General features: G+C 36.8%; 1 protein-coding gene across 4 annotated transcripts in view; it reads right to left on the reverse strand.

Annotated features, from left to right (window-relative positions):
• Positions 1–27,996, reverse strand: part of CAPRIN1 (cell cycle associated protein 1) — a 56,979-nt gene that overhangs the window by 22,973 nt on the left and 6,010 nt on the right. For all 4 annotated transcript variants that reach the window (XM_056801964.1, XM_007497254.3, XM_007497255.3 and 1 more), the window contains 5 exons: positions 7,425–7,487; positions 7,227–7,313; positions 5,761–5,999; positions 5,578–5,660; positions 3,135–3,272 (listed from right to left, as the gene is read on the reverse strand). In XM_056801964.1, the coding sequence (XP_056657942.1) occupies positions 3,135–3,272; positions 5,578–5,660; positions 5,761–5,999; positions 7,227–7,313; positions 7,425–7,487 (610 nt within the window). The remainder of the gene's footprint in view (positions 1–3,134; positions 3,273–5,577; positions 5,661–5,760; positions 6,000–7,226; positions 7,314–7,424; positions 7,488–27,996) is intronic.

Below are 27,996 nucleotides of genomic sequence, written 5' to 3' on the forward strand. Positions count from 1 at the left end.
TTAGGAACTCAGACCAATGCAATAACCAAGTGTGATTCCAGAAGACCAGTCCTGAAGCATGATATCCAATACTATCAGAAAAATGATGACCTGAGAAAGCACAACAAGACAAATATTTCTAGATATAGCCAATGTGGGAATTTAGCTCAACAATGCATCTTTATCACAAGGTTTTTTTTTTCCTTTTTCAATAGAGGAAGGGGACAAGGGAAGAATTAAAAAATAGAAGCATTTAATTTTTTATAATTAAATGGTATGGGGGGGGGGGGCAGCTGGGTAGCACAGTGGATTGAGAGCCAGGCCTAGAGACAGGATATCCTAGGTCCAAATCTGGCCTCAGACACTCCTTAGCTATGTGAACATGAGCAAGTTATATAACCCAATTGCCTAGATCTTACCACTCTTCTGACTTGGAACCAATACATAGTATTGATTCAAGACAAGGTGTGAGTTTTAAAAAACATTTAAATGGTAAGATTGGATTGGATTGCTTATAAGTACACTTCCAACTCTTGAAGAGCTGTTATTTTAATGTAAACATCACCAGATTTCATTGGTTTGGATCGACACAAGACAAAGTTTGAAGAATACTTTCATTATGGTTGTACTAAGCACTATACAATTCGAGGTTACTTATCACTAAATAACAACCGTTTTGCTTTTAATTGGTCCTGACCTTCTGGAAAGCAACTTAAATTTATGCTTTCAAAAGTAACAAGACATACCTAACAGAATGGCCAATATGACAGAAAAGGAAAGCAATAAATGTTGAAGGGGATGTGGCAAAAAATTGGAAAATGAGGGGATGTCCTTTGATTGGGGAATGGCTGAACAAATTGTGGTATCTGTTGGTGATATAGTACTACTATGCTAAAAATAATAATGAACTGGAGGAATTGCATGTGAACTGAAAGGACTTCCAGGAATTGATGCAGAGTGAAAGGAGCAGAACCAGAAGAACACTGTACACAGAGACTAATAAACTGTGGCACAATCCAACGTAATGGGCTTTTCTACTAGCAGTAATGCAATGATCCAGGACAATTCTGAGGGACTCATGAGAAAGAACACTATCCACATCCAGAGAAAGAACTGTGAGAGTAGAAACACAGAAGAAAAACATTTGCTTGATCACATGGTTCTATGGGGACATGATTGGGGATGTAGAATCTAAATGATCACTCTATTGCAAGGTCCTGATTAACGATACATGTAAAACCCAGTGGAATTGCTCGTTGGCTATGGGAGGGGGTAAGGAGGCAAGGGAAAGAACATGAATCATGTAAACCATGGAAAATAACCACGGAAAAATATTCTAAATTAATTAATTATTTTTAAAGATCTAAAAGAAAAAAAATTTAAAAACAAGAGGGGGCAGTTAGATGGTTTAGCAGATTGAGAACCAAACCTAGAGACAGGAAGTCTTGGGTCCAAATCTGACCTCAGATATTTCTAAGCTGTATGACCCCTAGGCAAGTTACTTAACCCCTGTTGCCTAGCCTTTGCCATTCTTCTGCCTTGGAACTAATACCCAAACCTCAGTTCCAAGACAGCAAGGGTAGGGTTTTCCCCCCAAAAAAACCCTGTATTTTATATGTCCTTTGAACCAGATATCCCCAAAAGGTCAAAGACATAAGGGTGCCATATAAACAAAAACATCTATAAAATCATTGGGGGAAGGGGGTTAGCAAAACAAAGATTTACAAGAATTAGGAATGGCTAAATAAATTATAAGCATGGAAGAACTGAGAAACATAGGAAAAGTTACATAAACAGATGACACAAAAATGAAGCAAACACATGACCAATAATATACACAATGATAATGCACATATGAAAGAACTACTAAAAAAAAAACTGAATGCTTGGGGCAACAAGGAAGACCAGGGTTCAAATATGACCTCAGACACTTCCTAGCTGTGTGACCATAGGCAAGTGACTTAACCGCCATTGCCTTGCTCTTACTGCCCTTTTGTTTCAGAAGTGATACAAAGACAAAAGGGGAAAAAAAATTTTTTTTAAATGAATGCTGTATCATTTGAATGTTAGAATGATCAATCCTGGGACCAAAGACAAAAAATATGATTAGACCGAGAATAGAATTATATCCCCAAACTAGGATGATGGAATGCTTACTGAGCCCTTTTGTCTTCAAAAACCACTATTCCTAGGATTTAAGTCTAGAGAATTCCAAAAGGAGAAAGGGACAGTTATAGCAATGTAATAGAAGAAGAAAAAAGAGGGAGAAGGCAGAGATTAGATGCTTCAATTTTTTTTAGGTGGGGGAAAAAGAAATTTGGTTAAGCTAAGGGAAAAAGAGCCAAAGAAGTAAATAGGAGAGGAGAGGGAGGGGAGGGAAGGAAAGGAAAAAGGCAGTAGAAAAGAATATTAATAACTAAAACAAATATCTCCTTGTGTAACAGCTGAGAAACCGCTGCCTTGAGATCACACTCTTGATTGGCTGGCCTTTCCTTCTTCCCCCTTGCCATAACTTTGCTTATGTTGTCTTTTTCCACTGGAATGGAAATTCCTTGAAAAAAGTTCACTTTTTGCTTATATATGTGTATCCCAGCACTTGGCAGGGCCCATCACACAGTAATCCCTTAATAATTGTTTTATCTATCTAAGCTGAAAAGTAGTAAATTTATACTGTATTAATATACAAAAGAAAGAATCTATGAGATTTCTATGAGCTGAAATTAAGTAAAGGCAGACCCAGAAAGAAACTATACTTAATGATTACAATGTAAATGAAAAGATCACTAAGAAGCTGAAATACTAATAATGAAAAAACCAATATCCCATGAAATGTTAACAAAATCTAACTCTTCCCTCAGGGCAAAGAGGTGAGGGTAGATTGATAGCTAGAACAGACCACTGTCTGAGATATTCCTTCTGCTTCATATTTTTACTTGTTTCTTTTTGTCACAAAGGAGGGCTCACTCTAGCGGGTGAGGAGTAAGGGGTAGGGAATGACTGATAGAAAGACAAAAACCCTTTAAAAGACCCTTTAAAAAAAATAAAAGGCATCACCCAAATGCTTAACCAAGTACATAAACCTAACAACCAGCAATGAGACAGAAACAGAAACAACCATCTTAACACTAACAAAACCAAAAGGGATTTGCACTTACCAGCTTCTGCCGCCTGGTCTTCCCCTGCCGGCAGAGCAGCTGTCTCTTCTTCCTCACACAAGCCATTCTGGTGATTGTGGGTGCTATCAAAGTAACTGGTCTGGAAAATGCGTTCAACCAGCTCCTTTAAGACTTTGTCTAAGAGACACAAAGCAAGGATAAATCCCAATAAAATCCTTCCATTTCAAAAAGTCCTCCTGAAATTCTGCTAAACGGCTCACTTCATATCAACAGTTAACTTCTGCCTGGTGCTTCCAGGTTTACAAAATACTTTAGGTACATTTTTAGTTGATACTCATAGTAGCCAAGTGACGGAGGTGACCACAGGTATTACATACCCCAATTTTAGAGAGAAACTGAGACTCAATTTTGATTTGCCCAAGGTTACAAAGCTAGCAAATTAAAGGCAATACCCTAAGCCAGATATCACCTAGTTCCAAGTTTTGGCATTTTTCTTTCCTTTTTTTTGTCTTACTTTAGGAAAGATTTAAGTGGTACTTCACTTTTATGCCTTCAAAACTATTCAGTTATTTGTGAAGACTGAACAGCAAATGAAATGCCAAGGTGGGTATCTTCTTGTTCAACCATTAGTCAAATTGCCCAGTATGTGCTTTTCAACACAACAAAATTAAAGAGCATCAAACTACATTCACTACCTAGTTGTAGTCCCATCAAAACACAACGGCCTAATGTTACAAAGCTTGTTACAATCTTGTCTAAATTCAGACAACTTTTTAGAAGAGATTTCACAATACAAAGCTTAACCTCAAAAATAACATGGGGGGGGGGGGGGGGAGGACGGTAGGTGGCTCAGTGAATTAAGTCAGGCCTAGAGAAGGAAAGTCTTGAGTTCAGATTTGGACTCAGACACTTCCTAGCTACATAACCTTGGATTACCCTTACCATTCTTCTGCCTTAGAACCAATACACAGTACTGATGCTAAGACAGAAAGTTATGGGCTTTAAAAAAAAAAACTGATAAAAATTTTTTACTGACTTCCCTGTGGAGCTACATCCCAGTGAACTGACTGACCGCTCAAAATTGTCCTGCATAAAAGTTCTCTGTAAACTTAATTTTGTGTATCTTTTAACATAAGTATATTAAAGAGACATTACAAATATTAGTACCTACATTTTAATGATGAGACAAATGAAATATATAAGGGTAGTGACTTGTCTAAAACGATACAACTTCTGAGGTCAGAAGCAAAGCATGAATCCTGGGCCTTCTAATGCTCAAATCTTAGCTCCGATTATATATCAAGCTATTTCAGCATACAATGATGAGACAATTGAATAGACAACTGACCTATTGTTAAACAGCTAGGTAGCTCAGATAATGTGACAGGTCTAGAGACAGGAGATCCTAATTCAAATCTGGCCTCAGACACTTCTTAACTGTGTGACCCTGGGCAAGTCACTTAACCCCTAATGCCTAGCCGTACTGCTCTGCTCTTCTGCCTTGAAACTGATACATAGTACACTGATACTAAGACAAAAGGCAATGGAATCAAAATAAATAAATAAACGAAAGCACTACATATTTACTGAGTTGGCAAGAAAATGCCAAACAATACAGAAATATAAGGTATGACCTCAGCTTTAAACTTTCAAACCAATTTACTTTCAGATCTTTTGTACTCTTTTTCATATCATTGTAGGCACCTTGAGACAAGGAGGATCAATTTAAATTCTTTCAGAATCTAAAAGCTTAAAAGTTCACACAGAATATAAGCCAATAAATTTACAAAATGTTGTCAAGTAAGGCTCTGAAAAACCAGGATAGGAAAAGTCTCATTTCAGGAGGCAGAAAAGAATTAGTGGTAAGAAGATTAAAGAACAGTTCACAAAAGCCAGATGCAATTAATTGTCAGTATTATTAAGTAGTCTTCTAATGTATACATTATTCAGGCTGTTTTTAAAATGTAGTTGCAGCTAATAAATTTAACGTTTTATTATGTGCTTAGTATGGTCCAACAGCTTCCCAAGATCAATTCAGGGCACTACTTTCCTTGTTTGAAATCAGTAATTCTTTCCTGTAACTCACCATAAACCTTCACTTACATTTGGTTATGTGATCTGTTTACAAGGTTAATACAAGTCCATTTGCTAAAATATAATGAAATAAAAGATTTAGCAGCATCAGCAACAGATGAATGCTCCAAAGCAGCCCAGACATAAAGTCTATGGGAAGGTCTGGGCCAGTGACCTTGGCAGTTACAAGCCTACAGGCACCAAGTCATTCTTTACACATGTCCCTTTCAGCTGTGCCAATGCATCATTGGATTATTCATACCAACTCTCTCCTGAAGAAGTCAGTATCTGATGATCATTTATGAACCTTTCAAGAGATTCTTAGATTGGCACCTGAAGAATCCTCCTTCTGTACAATCACCAACACCCCCCCCCCCCCCCCCCCACTGCTGAAGTTGGAGCTACTTACAGGTTGTTCCACACACTGGTTTTTCCTTTCCCTCCAACAAGTCCCACAGATGAATGGATGCTTGTTCATATTGTTCATTTAACCTTTTAAAACAAAGAGAGAGAGTATTGCCTCATTTAGTGTCTTAAAAAAATCCAGAACAATGCCCCTAAAACTACTTCCCAAGCGCTGTCAACACCATACCTCATGCTCATGTCTCGCTCTGGCTGGACAAGCTTATAGAAGTCATCCAGAACTGCCATTTCATTTTCACTCAGTATGGGCACACCATTGACACCTTGCTTCAGATCACTACGGACATCATCATCACCTAATTTGTCCAGAACAAATTGGAGCTCAAGGACAGTCTTTAAACGCTTTTGTTCTGCTTCCTCCCGCATCAGCTGTTCCCGTCGGGCTGTCTTTTTTATTGTTTTCTGAATCTACAAAAGGAAATGCCATTTGAAACAATCTAAGCCATCAATAGTAATAAGCCTCATATTTAGCTCAAGAGTAAATTTTTAGTTTTTAATTCATCCTAAAACACAAGCAAGATACATGCCTAACTTAAACCTTCATTCAGGATTTCAGTTCTCCTAATTACTGTATCATTCTTAATTCCCTTGACACCATTAGAAAAACCAGGAATACAAATTGCCACAAATATATCAGAATTTTTTACTATAATTTCACTTTGAAACAAAAATTTCATCCTATTTTCTTTGCTTATGGATTAAAAAAAAAAAAAGCATTGGGTCCTCAGGCTGTGTAAGATCCTCTTCTACTAACTCTATGAAGTAATTAACATTGACTACTGTTATCTTCATTTCACAGAGGAGCTCTAGAGACTCACAGATTTAAATGGTTTGCCCATGGTCACACAATTAATGTGCTTGGATGAAAATATGAAGCTTGGTTTTCTTACCCAATCCAGTGTTCTTTCCACTACACCAATGGCAGTCAAATTCAAACAGAAAGAGAGCAACTCAGACTAGGCCTCAAGTTCCTGACACCTCTGCTTAAAAGGTAAGCACCAAGAGTGATGGTTGTAAATCTTATGAGAACAAGCTAAACATGGAAGTCTTCCCAGAAATGGTGCAACTTCACATATATGTGAGGAGAGGAGAAGAAAATGGATTTTACTCATTTTTAACACCTTTCAGACTAACCTTCAAAGCCGTTTTTCAATCATTATTATGCCACAAAGGCAGCAAGAAGTTCTAAGACCTTTGCCAGCTCTGGCAAGTCCTAAACAAACTGGAAAGGTTTCAAATACAGGCCCAGTGAAAGACCGGGTGTCTGATGTCCTGTCTACCTTAGTTTAGGAAAGTTCATGACTTCTATCCAAGATGGATGCAGGGGATGAACTTAAGGATGATTCTTTTCAAGCTGCAGATATTATTCTTTGAGATGGATCTAGAACTTTTTATTTCAGTGTAGCAAGACTATAGAATTTTAGAGCAAGAAGGGAGTTTAAAGGATATGTATGGTAACACCTTTAAATTTACTCTTCTCATTATCTTAACAATTAATTTATCTGTGATATCACTAGCAAGTAGAAAGAGCCAGGACTAGAATAGAATGTGAATACACATTCATTTTTGTTTTAATCCCCAATGCACAATGTAATAGCACACACAGAGGCTGCCAGTCATCCACTATCTACTTACATCTTGGCTCAGGGCCATGAAACTCCGCTGCAGCTCTTTTGCAAACTCCAAGTTATTTGTCACTTCCTGGTACTTAGACACTGCATCCTACAAAAAAAAAAACAATTCATCTTTATTGGAAATATATAAAACTACAGTACAATTTTCTTATCTACAACAGACAAAATATAATCTTTGAGCAAATTTAAGTTCTTTTACCAGTTGATCTTGGTTAAGTCTTTCCCCCTTGTTCATTCGATCCTGGTAATCATCAAGTTTGCCCTGAGTTAAAAAAAAAAAGTTTGTGATCAGTATGTCGGGACAAATTTAAATATATCAGAACATGACAAAACTACAAAACTAAGCTAGAGTAGTAAGTTTCCATTCTAATTCATAATTTAGATTTCTCCCAGTCTTAACCTGAGTTTGCAAAACAAATCAACAAAAGAAAAACCCAGAAGTATATTAGAATAATTCAAAAGGATACAATGGCAACTTCCATAACACAAAATTAAGTGATCAAACTTTATAAGTTTATTTTTTGGCTTTGGTAAAACACACACACACACACACACACACCACTACACTTAAAGTTTAAAAAAAAAAATTTTTTTTAATCCTAGGAGTTATATAAGAAACACAGAAAACAGTCCCTGAAGAGCAAGGTAAAGAGACAAGCTATAGGCACCTGAAAAGAGCAAGAAACAATGCATAAGGAATACCCCTGCCTAATCAGCAAAACACCCAGCAGGATGAAACAGCATGAAGTGGTAAATTCTACAAGAACACATTTATAAAGTCCTAATAATTGGACCATCAACCAACCTTTATAACATTCTGGTATGGTTTGTGTCTAATACATTAACAATGTCATTGTGAAGCAACAAAGATCAGGGAAACCTAAAGGGAATTTCCTATATGATAAATAGCCTGGTGTACTTTAAAGTACTAAATTCAAAAAACGGTAGTAATGGAGGTGGGAAGGGGAGGGAGGGATGAAAATAAAAAGAAACTCACTAATAAGCCCCCACAGATACTTAAGAGTAGAGATTCATTTAGTGTGTGAATGAAAGTAGAGATTCATTTAGTTGCATGTTTGTTTTACTGTGGTTAAAAAGTGCTTATGTTTTAAAATTTAACAGGCAAAAAAATGTGCATAATTATGTGGTATCAGCAATTGGAGAGAACAGGGCCAGTAGCCGACTGTTCCATTCAGAGACAGTAAGAGTAAAAGGAAGTAGAGTGATATTATTATGGACTTGTGTCCTCAGACTAGATTTCATGAAGGTGGGTCGAGCTAAAATTTAAAGAATTGACAAAAATGAAATACTGACATAAGCTACACATACATATTCATTCTAATATATAATACTTAAATGAGCTTTTCCTGGAATCCATAGAATGGAGACAGGTCTCCCTTCTATCCTAATCTTTTTACTTAGGTGGCTCACAAAGACAAGTCATTTCCGGTTTTAGGTTTCCCCCCACCTAGAGATGAATTAAGAAATCTGAAAGTATTCCCAATTTAGAGTTTAATGACATTTTTAAAATTCATCATTTCACAGTACAAATATATTTAGCCCTAAGCTACAGTAACCATAACCAAATAATGTAAGCAGAAAGTCTTTAAAATTCAAAACCAAAAGGTTGTTGGTATAGTTATCAATTCTAAGCTAGAGATCAGACAGAACACATCTCCATGCTGTTATACAAAAAGTATCCCCAGAAAAATGAATACTAAAAACAAACAGCCTGGAGTCTCATCCACAGCACTGAATTATTCTTTAAGGCCAAAAACTCAAAACACTATTCTCTTCTATAAAGTCTTCTTAAATCCATTTCTTATTAATCTCCACACCTTTCTGGCATTGATTGCATCTCTTCCACATTCATTATTTCAAATGAGAATTACTAGCATCATGATGTGCTGCTAGTTGGACATTTCATTTTTAAAGGCCGAGTTCCAAATTCTCTTTTAGCTCCTTTCCCATCCATTGATTAGACAAACAATATTAGTTACTACATATGAAGTCACGCTTGCAAAACATTTTTCTATATCAGCAATGTAGGGGAGGAAGCAAGAAAAACAAAGAAAGTAAAAAACAGTACACTTTAATCTTCACTCAAGAGTTTATCAGATCTGGAGATAGAGAGCATAATGCTAGACTAATAGGCATACGACTATAATAAAGTTCTATGTTCCTACTACACACACCCTAAGCTTCCAGGTCCAGATCTTATAGGCTTTCTATTTCTCCCAACACAGGAGGCCTGTATGCCAAACACAGCTCTAATGCTACATCCAAGTCTGCAATATGTAAAAGGTTCAAATTATTACTACAAAGAGCAAGAGCAGCTCATTTCCATTTATAACATTGTCTCCATTGAGTTGTTTCAGTCATGTACTACTCTTCATGACCTCAGTTGGGGGTTTTTTGAGGAGATACTGGAATGGTTCATAACTTCTTTCTCCAGCCCATTTTATAGATAAGGAAACTGAGGCAAGCAGTGTTAAGTAAATTGCCCAGAGTAGCACAGTTAGTGTCTAAGGTTGGATTTGAACTCCAAGCCTGGTCCCTCTATTGATTGCACTTATGAAATAATCTTTGGTATTTAGATACTTTCACCTACAAAATATTCTTTACAAATATGGACACTGATCCAGAATAAAAAGTCCAAAATACTTTTGGTTTGAAATGTACATTTCAATCAGTTGGTATATTTACATTATTTCAAACTTGGAAAAACAAAGGAAAATAAAGCAAGACAAGTGGGTACAATAGTATTATTTAAATACTTCAGATAGATTACTAACAAAACTGTACTGTTGACACAGGTCAAATTGAGTTCTGACCTCTGACAAGTAATCAATAGGATATGAACTATATTTATGTGCATTTCCTTCCAGATGTTGAATTATATTTAAACAAGTATATTGTTAGAGTGGAAAGGAAGGACAAAATCCAGGCTCGATCTATAGAACAACACAGGAGACTAGAGCCAGGTGAGTCAGACAAATAAATGAAAGGCTACCTAATACAGCTGCTCACTAATCTCACAAGAGGAAGAAGGTTCAATATGATGACAGTAGGTGAAAAAACAGCAATAAAACATCTATTTCTAATCTAAAATAAAGGATCAATGATCTCATATGGGTTTCCATTACTCAGCTGCCAAAATTTTGGCATAATTAAATCAAACTAATGGTTTAGATACCAAAGTTTAAAAGAATTTGCTAATTCATAAACAAAAATAACTGAGTTCCTATGTAATAACTACTGACAAAACATTCTAAATATCTTTAAAAGCTCATGACAACCTAATCAATTTAAGAAATGTGTTATGAGGTAATAAATCAAGTAGCAATCAGGACCCAATACATTCCTCCTGTTTTCTTCCAACTAACAAGATTTTCTCATCAATCTGATGCCCCAATACAATCTTTGAAAAGTACTAGTCAAGAATGGAGACAAAATGGCAGAATGAACTCTTCCCAACATTCCCCTCCAAACAACTTTAAAATAACATATCAAATTAGATTGTGGAACAACAGAGCCAACAAAAGGTGGGAGTAAGACACTTTTCTGGCCTAACCATACAGCAATTGCTGCTGAAAGTTCTAGAGCTGTCAGCTCAGACAACTGGTCAGAAAAGAGATTACAAGGGGGAAGCTGGGCAGCTCAGTGGATTGAGAGCCAGTCCTAGAGACAAGAGGTCCAAGATTCAAATATGGTCTCAGACACTTCCCAGCTGTGTGACCCTGGGCAAGTCATTTGATCCCCATTGCCTAGCCCATACCACTCTTTTGCCTTGGAATCAATACACAATATTGTTTCCAAGACAGAAGGTAAGGGTTTAAAAAAAAGATATTACAGTGGACCTTTCTTTGGCACTTAGGTAAAATGGCATTGCTTGGCTATTTTATTACCCACATTCAGTTCCGGGTTACAGTTCCAGGGCAGAGAAGCGCTTATGGTCAGGAACAAGGTAGCAAGAGCTCTGGTCACAATTCCAAAGCAAAACAAAGAGTAGCTATAGAGAATCAGGGGTCTTTCTGGGTAAAGACTACAGTGCAGTAACCCAAGATCACATCACCTTGGAAGCAGGAAAAACTTGTAGACTCCTAGAATTAGCTCTGAAAACTACAACACAAAAATTCCTGAAGCTTGGTACAGTGTGTCCCCCATACCCACCAGGTAAACAGAACCCAACTTTAACATATCAAAATCAAGAAATAGGCTGGGGAAAATGAGCAAACCATAAGAAATAATTTGACCTTAAAGTTACTAAAGTGGCAGGTAAGTCTAAAACCTACACACAGAAGAAAATGTGAGAATACTTACAAGCAAAGTCTCAAAGAAAAATGCTAAATGGATCCAAGGTCAGCAAGAATTCTCATAAGATAAAAGTGAATAAAGGAAAAATTTGGGGAGGGGTTTGAAATGGGGGAGGAGAGCAAGAAAATTATGAGAAGAAAAGAGCTTGGTAAAGGGGCACCAAAAAATAAGAAATAACACCTTTAAAAATAGAATTGATCTAAAGGCATGAAAATTCATTAAGAATTACTTAAAAAGTAGAATTTGTCAAATAGCAAAGGATATACAGAATCTCACTGAAGATAATAATACCATAAAAATTAGAATTGGATCAGTGGAAGTTAAATGACTCCATGAGACATCAAGAAACAAAACAAAATCAAAAGGAGTGAGGAAAAAAAATAGAAAATGTGAAATATTTCATCAGAAATGACCTGGAAAATAGATTAAAATAGATTAAAGATAGGTAATTTAAGATTCACTGAATTACCTGAAAATCATGACAACTTATTTTAAGAAATTAAGACCCCAAAACAAAAACCCCTAGGATTATAGCCAAATTCTAGAGGTACCAGTCACAGAAAAGGTAATTTTGAGTAGCAAGAAAGAAAAGTCAAATATCATGAAGTCACAATCAGGATCACACAAGATTTAGAAGCTTCTATGTTAAAAGACCAGAACACACGAAATCAGATATTCCTTCCAGAAAGCAAGAGAACTAGGATTATAACCAAGAACAACCACCTACTCAGCAAAACTGAGAAATTCTTCAAAGGAAAAATGGATCTTTAATGAAATAGAGGAACTTCAAAGCATTCCTGATGAAAAGATCAGAGCTGAATAAAAAATGTGACATTCAAAATATAAGGCTCAAAGAAACTTAATATGGTCAACATTAAAGTGTAATCATAAGGAACATGATAAAGTTAAACTACTTCTATTCCTACATTGTAAGATGATGCATGTCACTCCCAAGAACTTGATCATTATTAGGACAGTTAGAAGGTGTGTACATGGGCTTCAGTGGGAGTTGATTACATTGGAATGATCAGCAAAAAATAAATTAAAAAATGGAGTAAGTGAGAAAGAGAGGTGCACTAGGAAAGGAGAATGGAGAGTAGAACTGGGGAAATGTTCTCACAAGAAAGACATGCACCAGGGGCAGCTAGGTAGCTCAGTGGATTGAGAGCCAGACCTAGAGATGGGAGGGTCCTAGGTTCAAATATAGCCTCAGACACTTCCCAGCTCTGTGACCCTGGGCAAGTCACTTGACCCCCATTGCCTAGCCCTTACCATTCTTCTGCCTTGGAACCAATACACAGTATTGATTCTAAGACAGAAGGTAAGGGTTTAAAAAATAAAAAGACATGCACCAAAGAGTTTTTACAGGAGGGGAAACAGAGGGTAGGCAGAATAAGCAAGATTTGAACCTCCCTCATCAGATTTGGTTCAAAAAAGGAAGACTACATATACAGACTCAGCTGTGCATAAAAACATATTGATAGGTATATAGGTAGAGAAAGGGATAACAGAAAGGAATGGCAGATGAAGGATAGTGGAAGTAAAATGGACTTTCTTAGGACACAGACTGTTTTGCATGATCTCACAAGTATAAGTGATATACTGTTTGCCTTTTCACTGTGTAGGGAGACTGTGGGAGGGAAGGAGACAATTTGGAAGAACTCAAATTTTTAAAAGAATATTAAAAATGAATTATAAATTAGAATGGTTTTTTAAAGTATCTGCAGACAATATAAAACACTTGAATCTACCTGCCAAGACAAACCCAGGAACTATATGAAAACAGTTCCAAAACACTTTTCATACAAATAAAATGAGATCTAAACAATGACAGAAATATTAATTGCTCATGAGTACGCTGATCCAACATAAAAAATGACAATCCTATCTAAATTAACTTGCTTATTATTCAGTATCCAATCAAACTACCAAAATATTTTACAGAGCTAAAAAAAATTTTTTTAATTCACCTGGAAGAACCAAAGACCAAAAATATCAAGAGAATCAATTTTTAAAATGTGAAAGGTAGTATTATAAAGTGGCAATCATCAAAACAATCAGGCACTTTCTAAGAAAGAGTGGTAGATCTGCGAATAGATTAAATACACGATACACAGCAGTAAACAAATGGTCACAGTCATCTAGTGTGACAAACATTAAGGATACAAAATTTTGGAACATTGCTACTTGACAAAAATTGCTGGGAAAACCAGAATGTAGTCTGGCAAAAATTAGGTAGAGCCAAAACGAGTACAAGATTTAAATATAAAAAGTGACATTGGAAGCAAATTAGGGGAACATGTAATAATTTACCTGTCAGAGAATTTATGACTTACAAGTTTCCCTGATAAAGGCCTTAGAGAAATCAGTCAAATTTATTAGAATACCAATCATTTCTCCATTGATAAATGGTCAAAGGATATGAAGTCAGTTTTTAGAAGAAATCAAAGGAATCTATGTTGTTCAATTGTTTTAATCAAGTCCAAAACTTTGTGACCTTATTTGGAGTTGTCTTGGCAAAAATTGTGGTTTCCCATTCCCTTCTCCAGCTCATTTTATAGATGAGGAAACTGAGGCAAATAGAGATAAGTGACTTGCCTGAATTCACACATGCAGTGTCAGAGGCTGGATTTTGAACTCATGTCTTCCTGACTAGACCCAGGGCTCTATTCACTGCACCACCAAGGCTCTCCATAGCCATATGAAAAAAACTGTTCTAAATCTCTATTGATTATAGAGAAATGTGAATTAAAACAATTCTTGATAGATGCCACTTCATACCTATCAGATTAATATGACAGAAGAGGAAAATGAAAAATGTTGGAGATGTGAAAAAAATGGGACACTAAGGAAATTGAAGGGATGGCCAACAATTGCAAATTGCCTGAGCAAACTGTGGTATGTGACTGTGATGGAATACTATTGTGTTATACGAAATGATGAGCAGGATGCTCTTTTAAAAAACAAAACAGGAAAACTTAGACCAACTGATACAAAGTGAAATTAACAGAACCAAGAAAATAATATTCACAATAACAGCAATACCATATGATGATCAACACTGAATGGCTTAGCTAATCTTAGCAATACAATTATCCAAGACAATTCTGAAGGACTTAAAGATGGAAAATGCTATTTACCTCCAGAGAAAATACTAATTGTGTCTGAATGAAGACTGAAATATACTTTTTAAACTTAATTTTTCTTCTTTTTATCTGTTTTCTTTGCAACACAGCCAATATGGAAATGTTTGCATAACTGATCATATAGATTCTATATCTGCTTACCTTCTCAAGGAGGAAGAGGAAGGGAAGGAAGGAGCAAAAGAATTTGGAATGCAGAAATCTTAAAAACAAAACTTAAAAGTAATGTAGTTGGCGATGGAGAGATAGGAAGAGCTGGGTGGATCAGTAGATAGGGAGTCAGCCCTAGGTTCACAACTGGCTTCAGACACTTCCTAGTTGTGTAACCCTAGGCAAGTCATTTAACTCCAATTGCCTGGCCCATACCACTCTTCTGCTTTGGAACCAATAATGCAGTATTGATCTGAGATGAAAGGTAAGGTGGTTTGTTTTGTTTTTTTAAGTAATGCAGTGGGCCAAATACTTAAAAAAAAAAAAAGATTTATATTACATATATTTTCACACAATATTAATAGTCTAATTATCTGGTACATTCTCAACTATTATAAACTACTAAAGCATTCACAGAAATCTAGTTCAACCTATATTAACAGTTAATAATAATAAGCATTCAAGTCTCAATTCTCTGTGAGACTAGGTGTGTAAGAATATTTTGCAGTTGTTTTGGTAGTAGCTGATTATCATCCTTGCAAATGTAATATAAAAGGAACTCCTGACAGACACTAATGGCAGCCACCAATACTCAATCTAAATACAACTTGTAATAGGTACACAACACAAAACTGCAAAAATCTAAGTACATAGTGCCCAACTTTGAGATTTTCTCAGGGGGCCCATAGTGGTCTAGGTGAAATAGGACCAAGCCGTTTTATAAAACCCTTACCTTCCATCTTGGAATCAATACTGGTTCCAAGGCAGAAGAGTGGTAAAGAGTGTAACAATTAAATTAGTTTCTCTACTAAAAGTATTATATTTTTAGAGGTTTATTAAAGATTATTAGAAATCAAGGATAAAGAAATAAATAAGAAAAAGCCTAGGGCTGGAAAGCCCATTCAATTTCACTTACTACATCTTGAGAGACACGTGTGCTTAGAAGCGGAAGCAGAGAGAGAGCAAGTCGACAGTAAGGTCAGTTTAAATACAAATTGTGTTCTTGGCCCGGGTGAGGACTGGTGAGATTATATGGCATTCTGGCAAGTGCCAAGGACTTCTGGGGATTGAAGTCTGGGGTTCAAATCTCCATTTTTACAAGGGTAGGCAATGGGAGTTAAGGGACTTGCCCAGGGTCACAAAGCTGGGAAGTGTCCGAGACCAGATTTGAACCTAGGACCTCCTGGTCTCTAGGTCTGGCCCTCAATCCACTGAGCTAACCAGCTGCCCCAAAAAGTCACCAAAATTGAGATGGAAAAAGATCGGAGGACCTAACAGTTCATCCAACTCTGACACTTATTTTCTGGGCACCTGGCATAGCAGAAGAGCATGCAGGAGGAAAGGGTGGTTCAAATCTCACACTTTTAAAAACCAACCTCAGCCAATTCTTTTAAGAAGAGACACAAAAAGGGTCTCCAACATGGGGGAGGTGGGGGGAGGGCAGCAGCAGGCAGATATCTTACCCATGAGCACACATACAAGACAAAATAGTACTGCGTGATGGCAGAAAGTACAAAGTAATAAGTATTGAATGACTGCACACACAAATTGTGGGATATGAACTAACACACAAGTACACCATAACAAATAAGGCAAGCAGATGAATTTGGGAACACATATCCAAACTAACTCAAAAGAAGAACCAAGAAAACAATAGACCCAATGATTATACTATAAAGAAAACTTAATTACAAGGGAAAGGAGCTAAGTGAGGAGAAATGTTGATAATTTTTAAGAGCACTAATAAAAATATTTAAAGAAACATAGGAATATGACCAAAAATAATATAAAACCAAAGTTATATAGGTATGTAACTCCTATCACAAAACAGGAGAAACTCTTTTTAAGGAAGGAGAGGAGTATATGTAAGAGAGACAGTTTCTACTTCTAGAGTAGAGTACAGAGGGGGATATGATCAGTAGTTTTAGAGTTAGGCTAGCATGGGTGATTCCATCACTCTGTCCTTAGATTATCAAGTCTTATTCTTTCGTTTTTTGGATTAGGAAACTGACCTTTGGACAAATTACTTATCATGGCCAGGTCTATTACTTGACCTACTTTATGATCTCTAAAGATTCCTCACAAATTCTAACTCAATATCCCAAAGATCTAGTTCAATCTAGACCTAAAATACATATCCTCAGTGGCAGCTGGTTGGTTCAGTGGACTGAGAGCCACGCATAGAGATAGAAGGTCCTAGGTTCAAATCTGACCTCAGATACTTCCTAGCTGTGTGACTTTGGGCAAGTCCCTTAACCCCCACTGCCCAGCCCTTAGCACCCTCTGCCTTAGAACCAATACACAGTATTGATTCTAAGAGAGATGGTAAGGGTTTAAAAAAAAAAAGTACAAATATTCTCTGAAACAAGTGGTCATTCCAACCTTCCTTCAAAGATTTCTAGAGCAGAAACTATCAAAAGTCAACCTATTCCACTTTTATAAAGCACTTTCAATTTGTTAAAGCTCAGAAATGTTACAAGTAGCAGAAAGCTCCTTGATTTAAGCTTCCTAAACAATGACTTGCTACAACTATATTTCTACCTTTTACTTTGAACATATGCCTAAATGAATGGAAATGAAAAGATTAAAAATTAATCCTTGCCCTTAATCATAATCATAAATACAAAAGCAGACTATATATAGCTCTTTTAGTTGGAGATGACAGAAGATTTCGGTGACAGATGACATATAAGCTAGTGATAGATTCAATAGGTAGATAAAATATATGAGAGTATACCAAAAAGTGATATAGAAATATAGATATAGAAATAGATAAAGAAATAGACTATATTTTGCCATATGAACAGTAAAGTATGTGTATGAGAATCTTAGCAGTATGAAATGAGGCTAGAAAAGGTGGGCTGGAATCAAATTTGTCTTAAACACCACACTCAAAAATTTGCATGTTGCAACCTATAGACTTGTGATGGTGAACCTATGGCACAAAGAAACCTCTGTGGGCACACATGCCAAGGACCCAATACCCCAGTATTCCCATCCCTACCCCTGAAGCACAGAGCTCACCAGAGTTCCTAACTAGGAAGCCCCAGGGAGCTTCTTCCCTCTCCCTTTCCCCAAGTAGGAGTTAGTAAACAGATCTCTTCAATACTGCATCTCTTGCAGGATAAGACTGCCCCACCCCATTCAGAATACAAAGGCCTCTTAATTACCTTTGGTCCATTAAGACAGAAATAATTTATGTCTTTACTATCAGAAGCAACCAGTGTCTTTAATATATAAAGCATTGGGGGGATTTGGGGATGTCTTCTGAGTTTATACTTTAAGAAGTTTCTTTCACAAGCAACCTAGGCTTGGGCTGCTTTAATTTGCATTCTTAGTCCCCTGGAGTCCTACTAGCCTGTTCAATACAATTTGGACTCAAAGGGGTGCCTGCCAGAGGGAGAACAGGTGGGCTAGAAGCTCAGGAAAACACAATAGTGACTTGTTAGAGGTAGCAATCTCCCAATCCCAAGATTGGGATAGGGAAGGGAATGGAGAAATGATAAATATGGATCTAACAAAAAAATTATAGTTCCAGACCTTTTTTAACACAGACGCTCTCTTTCTTCTTTGGCAAACTGGTAATACCTAAGAATCTCCATAGAAAGTTCTTTAAATGCCCAAGTTTGCAAAAGAAACCAATTATGTTGAAATAGTTATGAGTGTTTTTGGTTTGGTTTTTAAGTTCAGAGCCTTAGAAAACCCAGACACAGAGGATGATCAATTCTATTACATTTGGGGAGGAGTGACTGTTACAATTTCCCGTAGGGTTTCTCCCCCAGCTCCTAAAATCATGTGATGATTGGGGATATCCTGACAAGCTAGAAGAGTTCACCTCTTTATCAGAAACTAGAATGAAGAGCAGGGACCTCTTAGGGAATGGCTTCAACGTTTTCACTAAAGGTAAGGATCCCCCAGAACTCCTAGAATTTCAAAAACTTAACATTTCCCCTGCTTCCTTTCCCTTTCCAAGGCCTACTGTGCTCCTCTTCCCAATTTCTAATTATTTTTGGCACCTTCATCCTGCTAAGTCCCTGAGGCCTATAATTTGTCATTTTGTCTTCATTCTCAATGCAATCAGTTCCATTTCCGTATCTTCTCCAAGACTGTCAATCCCCTCACCCTCTCATGATCATGTTCAATCCTTTTATGAACTAGTCTCTTTCCTGTTGTCCACAAACAAGTCCAACTCTCCCATCTTATAAAAAAAAAAAACAACCCTCATTAGACCCTCCAAGACTGCTTTACTATTATCTCTCTTCTCAATTAAAACTTTTTGAAAAAGCAATGCCTCCACTTCTCTTTCTTCTAAACTCTATGCCAGGGGTCCACAAACTTTTTACACAGGGGGTCAGTTCACTGTCCCTCAGACCATTGGAGGGCCAGACTATGAACAGACTATGAAAAAATCTATGAACAAATCTGTATACTGCTGTCTGGGATAGCGGTGGCTGCAACACTGGCTGTGATGTGCCTATCACACCTTGCACAGGCCCATCACCACCACCACTATACTAGGCAGCATTATACAGTGCAGAATCCTCTCCCCCAGATCACTGCTCACCATGCTGCCATCTTCCATTGTGCAGCCACATAATCCTTTGCTAGGTCCTCGTTCTTGTTCAGTTACTCTCGGAACAAGGCACCACTCAAAAGGATTATGTCACTGGAAGTAGTACTGTAAGGAGAATGGCTGATCTCATGGTGTTTGAATGTAATGGAATATTATTGTGTAAGAAATGATGGAGGATGGTTTCATAAAAAGCTGGAAGACTTATCAAAGGTAAAGTGAGTGAACAGAACTTGATGAACAATTTACATAATAACAATTTACAATTGTCAAAATAATCAACTTTGAAAAACAAAGTAACTCTGATCAATGCAATGACCAATTGAATTCACAATTCCAAAGGATTCATAATGAAACATGCTATCCACCTTGAAAGAGCTGATGAGGTGCAGAGAGTAAATTGAACCATATTTTCTTCTTTCTTGCCTTTTTTTGGTACATGACTAATACCGTTTTATGACTTATAATGGTTTGGGATTTTTCTTGCCTTCTCAATTGGTAGAGTGAAAGAGGAAGGGAAATTTAGACTGAAAATCAAATAAAAATTTTTTAAAACAGAAATAAACAATGGGGTCTCTTAATTAGCAAATTTAATGGATTTTTTCTTGACATCTCCATACATTTACAGTTTTTCACTACCTTCTTTGTCTGGATATTCTCTTGAGTTTTTGTGACTACTCTATGTTCTTGTTACTGCTGCAGTTTCTATATTCTCAATTGGTATTCCCTTCCACTCCCATGGGTTCAATTATAATCTCTATGCAGATGATTCCAGGATCTACAGATTCTATTTGAAGCCTGAGCTCCAATCCCACATTGCCAATTGTCCACTGGATGTTTATTAGGCATCTCAAGTTCCACATGTCCAAAAGAGAACTCCTTTCCCCTGCCTCCCCACCTCTCCTCTAAACTTCCCCATTACTGTTAAGGGTATCAACATCCTTGCTGTAGTCAACATGGAATCTAGGAACTCCAAACTTGTGGCCTAGTGGGATTTGATGACCCCAGGATTCAGGACTAGCTTATAGGATGGAGACCCCAAAGTTTGTACTTGTTCCCTGTTCCCATGGGAATAAAGGGAATCTCAGGCTAGCAGTTTCAAATTGAGTGGAGGACCCTCAGGTGAATGACAATCCTAGTTGGTTGGGACTAATCTAAGCATATGCTAAGGACCCTCTTTGTCTTAGATAGTCTCCCCTTTTGTTTCAGACTTTTTCTCAAGAAGATCCACACCTGAGCAGAAACCATCCTATAGTATCCATGGTAAGCAGTCCCTTTTCTTACACCCTTACCCTCTAGCTATGATTCTTTTCCCAAGCTTGATTGTATACAGTCAGTGTAGTTTTGAACACTCCCATTTTCTTTGTAGCCATAGTGATGTCAACCATCTTTCCCTGCCCCTGGATTCCCCAAATAGTATATAGGTTCCCCAAATTATTTGTTCCTTGGAGTCAGCTTGGTGCCACTCCCAGGGGTCAGTATCCAGGGCAGCCAGAGTTCAATCCTCAGATTCTGCAATCATGTATGGCATGGAGCTCTGTATCAAGGTCTAGTATTGCATTGAACCCATTGTTTCCTTGGTTAAAGAGTGATTTTGTCTATTTACTAGTTCTGTTTTTTTCCCAGTCAACACTGCCATCCAAATCCACAACTTCAGTAGTCACCCAATTCTTCACTCTCTAATTTATCTAATCTCTTGCCAAATCTTGTCATTTCTTTATGTCTACTCAAACAACCACCATCCTAATTCAGTCTCTTGTCTAGCCTAGCCTATTGCAATAGCCTTCCATTTCCTCAAGTCTAACCTAACTCCAATCTTTCCTCCATACTCCTAAAAAGTATCTTAGGCATTTAAAGGTCTTCAATACTGAAGCCCATTCCAATCTTTCTAGCCTTCTGACACATTAATCTATGCATGAATTCTATGGTGTAGCCACATCTAGTCACATTGTCCCTCAAACTGAGCATTCAATTGCCATGATTTTGCAATAGTCATTTTCCCACCCCTCTGCCCATGTGCATCTCTTAAAATTCCTTCCTTTCCTTCAGGATAGGAGAGGTACTTGGTTTTAGTCCCATCTCCTCCCCTCCTGTTCCATTCCATTCTGTTCCCCCTCTCTCAGTACCAATGCCTTCTTCTCCAAGTCTAACTTTATCCTCTCTGTATCTAACAATTTAAGCACACATTGTGCCTCCCATTAAAATTTAAGTTCCTTGAAGGCTTGTTTTGCTTTTATTTTACAGACAAGCACTTGGCACAGTGCCTGAAGCAGAGTACCTTAATAAATGTTTATGAATGCCTGGTTCCTCCCTCATCATGCAGATTCCAGGTCACCAGTACCTGCCCTGCCCAGGCTGCCTCTTCCATACTTTCCCCACAAGCCCACCATGGAGGGCATATAGCACCAGGGCTATACATGGAATGTCACCTGGTCAACCACTATTTCTCTTGCTCTATCCAAGACTCATAGGTCTAAACATTTTTTACTATTTCTTCTTTCTAGTTCCTTCCTAATTTGGTATGTGTTGTCTGTCTTGCTGACACTTACCTACCATGTGCCTTTATTACCCTTTGAATAATTCTTCCATTCCAAGATTCAAAGTCACACAGTGGCAAAATATTGTTATTAAAAAGATAAAGGGGGCAGCTGGGTAGCTCAGTGGATTGAGAGGCCTAGAGATGGGAGGTCCTAGCTCTTCCCAGCTCTATGACCCTGGGCATGTCACTTGAACCCCATTGCCTAGTCCTTATCACTCTTTTGCCTTGAAACCAATACACAGTATTGATTCCAAGAAGGAAGGTAAGGATTAAAAAAAAAATTGTTTCTGACTACCCAATTGAAAATAATCCTTAAATTAAAAGAAAAAACATGCATGTCCTAATTAAGTGTTCTCATCATACTATCTTATTTTTACTTAATTGTGTAAATATTATATCACTGCAATAGAATGTGAACTTGTTGATGGCAAGACAGATTTTTTGTATTTCTAATGACTTGTTCATAGCAAGTACTTAACAAAACTGTTATTCAATCAATAAACCATTTTAAAGAGAAAAGATTTTCAAAAAAGAAAATGGAAAAAACCCAACATTGATAGCAGAAAACTTGCCAATGAATCTAATTTTTAAAGTGCATTAACAAAACCTAGAATAAGCAGAAAAGCAAAACCTCTATATAATATAAATTTATGATAGTATCAGAAAAAATTGTCTAAAATGAACAGACTTAAAAATATAAATTAAAATGCCAAAATGAAGGGATACAAACAGTTCAGAGATGACAATATGAAGTGAAACAATTCAACATCAATGTTTCCCTTTTCTACAACATTGTCACCATCAACTTGGAAATTTCAATTGAGAAAATAAATTTGGAGCCATTAAGAGCTGCCCAACAACAAAAGTCTACCTTGAGATAATTAGCACTGCAGCACCAGAAGCATTCAAGCAAGACTTCTGTCTCCAACTGTATAGATATATTAACTACACAAAAAAATCCTTCATAAGAATAAGTCTGGATAACAAAAGCCTTCCTTTCTTCCTGTTCAGTATCAAATGAAAAAGTCACATAACCATGTAAGCACAATGAACCTAAGACAGTAAAGCAGGACACTAGCTAAGCCAGCAAAGATGTCATTGTACAGTCCTGGCATTAGATAACCACAGAAAATAATAGAACTAGTTGATTCAAAGAAGAAAAAGATTTTGGCATTTTTTTTTAATGGTGTTGAATCCTTTAATTAATACTTTTTGCTATCCTGAAAGTCATTTTAAACATTTCTACATTTTAAAGGTATTTAACTGACAGTTAAAACCTGAATAAAGAACATATCTTCTGAATTATTCAGGTGTTTTCATAAAGCAATATTCATTACAATAAAATTCCCAGAAAATCAAGGGGGCAGCTAAATAGTCCTTTGAAAAGCAAATCAAGGTTTGATCTTCAATTTTAAATGGAGATCAAGTATCTTACAACAGGTATAAACTTAAATTCAGTAGCAAAGCTACAAATCAGTTTCAAAACCTGAACCCATTCATTTGGTTAACAATAATGTAGAATGTAAATAAGATTTCCAAAATGTCTCTTGGAACAGTTTAAGGTACTTAAAATTTTTATTAAGAATTCCACATGACCTCCATGAAATACAAATCCTGCTAACAATTCTGGAAATCAAAATTTGAGTTCAAATCCTAACTAAAATCCTAACTAAAATCCTAAATAGTTGTGTGATGCCAAACAATTCACTTAATCTGTTTGTCTCAGTTTCCTTAACTATAAAATGGGAAATAATAACAGCACTTAGCTCCCAGGATCAAATGAGTTAAGATTTATAAAGCCTTTAGCACAACACCTGCTACACAGTGGGTATGTACAAAGCTAACCTTCAAACATACCACTATACTCTAAAAACCAGTTAACAGAAAAAACCCCACTACATTGAAATCTATCCTAGTAAATACCACTAGAAGCAGCTCCTTGCAACAGAGAACTGCTGTCCCAGAAAGAGTCTAGCTGCTTTCTTTTTTTTTAACATTATTTTATTTGGTCATTTCCAAAAATTCATTGGAAACAAAGATCATTTTCTTTTCCTCCCCCCCTCCCACCACCTCTCCTATAGCCGACGCACGATTCCACTGGGTATCACACGGGTTCTTGACTCAAACCCATTTCCATGTTGTTGGTATTTGCATTAGAGCGTTCATTTAGAGTCTCTCCTCAGTCATATCCCCTCAGCCCCTGTAGTCAAGCAGTTGCTTTTCTTTGGTGTTTTTACTCCCATAGTTTATCCTCTGCTTGTGGATAGTGTTTTTTAGATCCCTGCAGATTGTTCAGGGACATTGCATTGACCCTAATAGAGAAGTCCATTACCTTCGATTGTACCACAATGTATCAGTCTCTGTGTACAATGTTTTTTGGTTCTGCTCCTTTCGCTCTGCATCACTTCCTGGAGGTTGTTCCAGTCTCCATGGAATTCCTCTACTTTATTATTCCTTTTAGCACAATAGTATTCCATCACCAACATATACCAATTTGTTCAGCCATTCCCCAATTGATGGGCATCCCCTCATTTTCCAATTTTTTGCCACCACAAAGAGTGCATCTATGAATATTCTGGTACAAGTCTTTTTCCTTATTATCTCTTTGGGGTACAAACCCAGCAGTGCTATAGCTGGATCAAAGGGCAGACAGTCTTTTGTCGCCCTTTGGGCATAGTTCCAAATTGCCCTCCAGAATGGTTGGATCAGTTCACAACTCCACCAGCAATGAATTAATGTCCCCACTTTGCCACATCCCCTCCAGCATTCATTACTTTCCATAGCTGTCATGTTAGCCAATCTGCTAGGTGTGAGGTGATACCTCAGAGTTGTTTAGATTTGCATCTCTCTGATTATAAGAGATGTAGAGCACTTTTTCATGTGCTTATTAATAGTTTTGATTTCTTTGGTTGAGAACTGCCTGTTCATGTCCCTTGCCCATTTATCAATTGGAGAATAGCTTGGTTTTTTGTATTGATTTAGCTCTTTGTAAATTTGAGTAATTAAACCTTTGTCAGAGGTTTTTATGAAGATTGCTTCCCAATTTGTTGCTTTCCTTCTGATTTTAGTTGCATTGGTTTTGTTTGTACAAAAACTTTTTAATTTGATGTACTCCAAATTATTTATTTTGCATTTTGTGACTCTTTCTAAGACTACATGCTTTCTTAAAGCAATTATCAAACTGAAATTTCACAATATATCAATTAATTTATTCAATACCTACTGTATGCTATACACTGTAGGGGATATAGATATAAAGTTTCCCCCTTTTCCTAACCTAAACATTACTAAGTTGGGGAAAGGACACAAAGAAATCAGTATAATCCTTTGTATCTTTCAAGTAGTCTTTTAAGTATTAAATTGAGTGGTATAACTATTATAGCAGTAAAAGAGGAAAACTTACTCTTTCTCATTCTCAGGAAAGATTATCAGTCCTGGAAACCCTAAAAAGCAATTCTTTTTTTCCTCTTTCTAAGCTCACACATTTAAAAGAAGTGAATAAGTAATTTTTTTTTAATTGAGAGCTGGGAGATGAGCCATACTAAATATGCCCTATAAAAGAGCCTCCTTAACCCTTTAAATATTCCAATCATTGCCAATTGAAAAAACCAAAGTCCCAAAATAAAACACAAATCAAGAGGCCCAAAACAGAAGGGAAGAGAAAATTCACACACCATACCAACTCAGCAATGCGGTAGTACCCTTTTTCTGTCAACTAGTACAATAGTGTGCAAAAATTAATTTATTGAAATCTACCCCAGTGCTGAGTGCCCCATATGAAGCTTGAAAAAGTTGTCATTCATGCATACCTTTGATCCAGCAATACCACTTCTAGGTTTTAGCCTAAAGAGATAATGAAAAATATGCAAAAATATTCATAGCTGTGCTCTTTGTGGTGACAAAAAAAAAATGAAAAAGAGGGGGTGTCCCTCAATTGGGGAATGTCTGAACAAATTGTGGTATCTAATGGTGATGGAATACTATTATGCTGTGAGGAACGATGCACTGGAGGATTTCTATATGATCTGGAAGAACCTTCAGGAACTGATGCAGTGACATGAGCAGAACCAAGAGAACATTGCACACAGAAAGAGAAACATTGTGGAACAAGTTGTCCATGTAATGGATTTTGCTACTACAAGACAATCCCAAGGGACATATAAGAATGCTATCCACATCGAGAAAGAACTGGGGGAGTAAAAATGCAGAAGAAAAACATGACATTATTTGTTATACGATTTGGAGTTTGGGGTTTAAAAGATTGCTTTATTTCAAAAAATGAATAATATGGAATAGGTATAAGTGATAACATTTGTATAACCCAGTGGAAGGGCTTATTGGCTCCCGGAGGGAAATAGGGAAAGAGAGGGAAACAGAAGGAATAATGGAAACATGGGAAAATATTTTAAAGAAAAAAAAGTTATCATTCCTAGCCATTTAATTATGTTTCCATTTCAAGATACTAATATTCCAACAAATTGTTACAAAATAGCCATCAAAATTTTAATAGATCCCCTTTATAAGAATAGCTACAGCAATGAGATTTTATCTGATTGTACTCTAAACTTTTCTCTGGTAAATCTGACAAAACCAAAGTTTGAAGACAAGAATTCTGTAAATTATAGGTCAAATGAGCTTGACTTTTGATTCCTTTGAAATGTTTAGAAAATATTAAAGGGAGGGTAAGTGCACATTTAGAAAAGGAAGTATTAACAGCCAGCAAATGACTTCACTAAAAAACAAACTTAAGCAGACTAACCAACATTTCCCTTTTTGTTACTAGTTACCAGATTGGTTTGATAAGGGTAATGCTATAGATATAGATAGCTTACAGAGATTTTACTGAAAGCTACTGCTGTGGACAAGAGGAAAAGATGGGGGCCTGACACATAGATAAGTATATTAGGAACTGGTTAAATGACCAGATCAAAAACTGTTTTGGGGGGCAGCTGGGTAGCTCAGTGGATTGAGAGCCAGACATAGAGACAGGAGGTCCTAGGTTCAAATCTGACCTCAGACACTTCCCAGCTGTGTGACCCTGGGCAAGTCACCTAACCCCCATTGCCTACCCTTTACCACTCTTCTGCCTTGGAATCAATAAACAGTATTGATTCTAAGACAGAAGGTAAGGGTTTAAAAAATAAGAAAAGAATTGTTTGCTACCTAGTGAGTGCTCTAATCAAGTGTTCCAAGGAACTGTGCTTAGCCCAGTACTGTTTAAAATTTTTTATCAAGCTTAGACATAGGTATAAATGACATGCTATCAAATTAGATGACAGAAACAGGACTCAAAAAATGTCTTAAGATGCTAAAACAGTAGACAAAATTTTTAAAAATGTAATTAAATCTTTCACTTTGCTTCAAAATATAAATGAGACAGACATGTCTAGGCAGCTCAAGCCACAAAAGGCAAAGTGTTTTACTGATCTACATGCTTAGTGAACAGTAGGACAGGTATCATATTGTAATGTTGATGGGCTGTGAACTGGTACAAATCAGTCTGGAAAGCAACTTGAAACTCTACAAGTCACTAAACTGCATACTCTTTGGCCCAGTGATATCCCCAAAGAGATCAATAATAGAAGGAACCAGTCTCACATGCACAAAGTTAGTTTTTGAGGGGTTTTTTGTCAGTTAATAACCAGAAACAAAATGAAAAACCATAAAGAATGTATAAACAAATTACAAAACATGAATTGTAAATGGATTTTGAACTCTAAGAAATGATACAAAGGACAGATGCAAAGAAAGCTTAAGACCTGAAAGAACTGATACAAAGTGAACATAACCTGGAGTATTATTTATGTCTCCAAAACTTATCAAAACAATTACTTCTAAAGGCTTAACTCTGACAATACAAAGACCAATAATTATGACCTCAGAAGACAGAGGGAAAGGCATGAAATAAGTCCTAGATTTTCAGACATGAGGAGGAAATAGGAGGAACCAAAAAAAAGCATCACAAAGTTAAAAAAAAAAGTACAAAATGGCCCAGGCATGTTCTAGTTCTGTGACTTTGGGCAAGTCATTTAACCCCATTGCCTAGCTCTTA

This window comes from Monodelphis domestica, chromosome 6 (assembly GCF_027887165.1).
Source record: "Monodelphis domestica isolate mMonDom1 chromosome 6, mMonDom1.pri, whole genome shotgun sequence".
In the NCBI taxonomy this organism is placed as follows: domain Eukaryota; kingdom Metazoa; phylum Chordata; class Mammalia; order Didelphimorphia; family Didelphidae; genus Monodelphis; species Monodelphis domestica.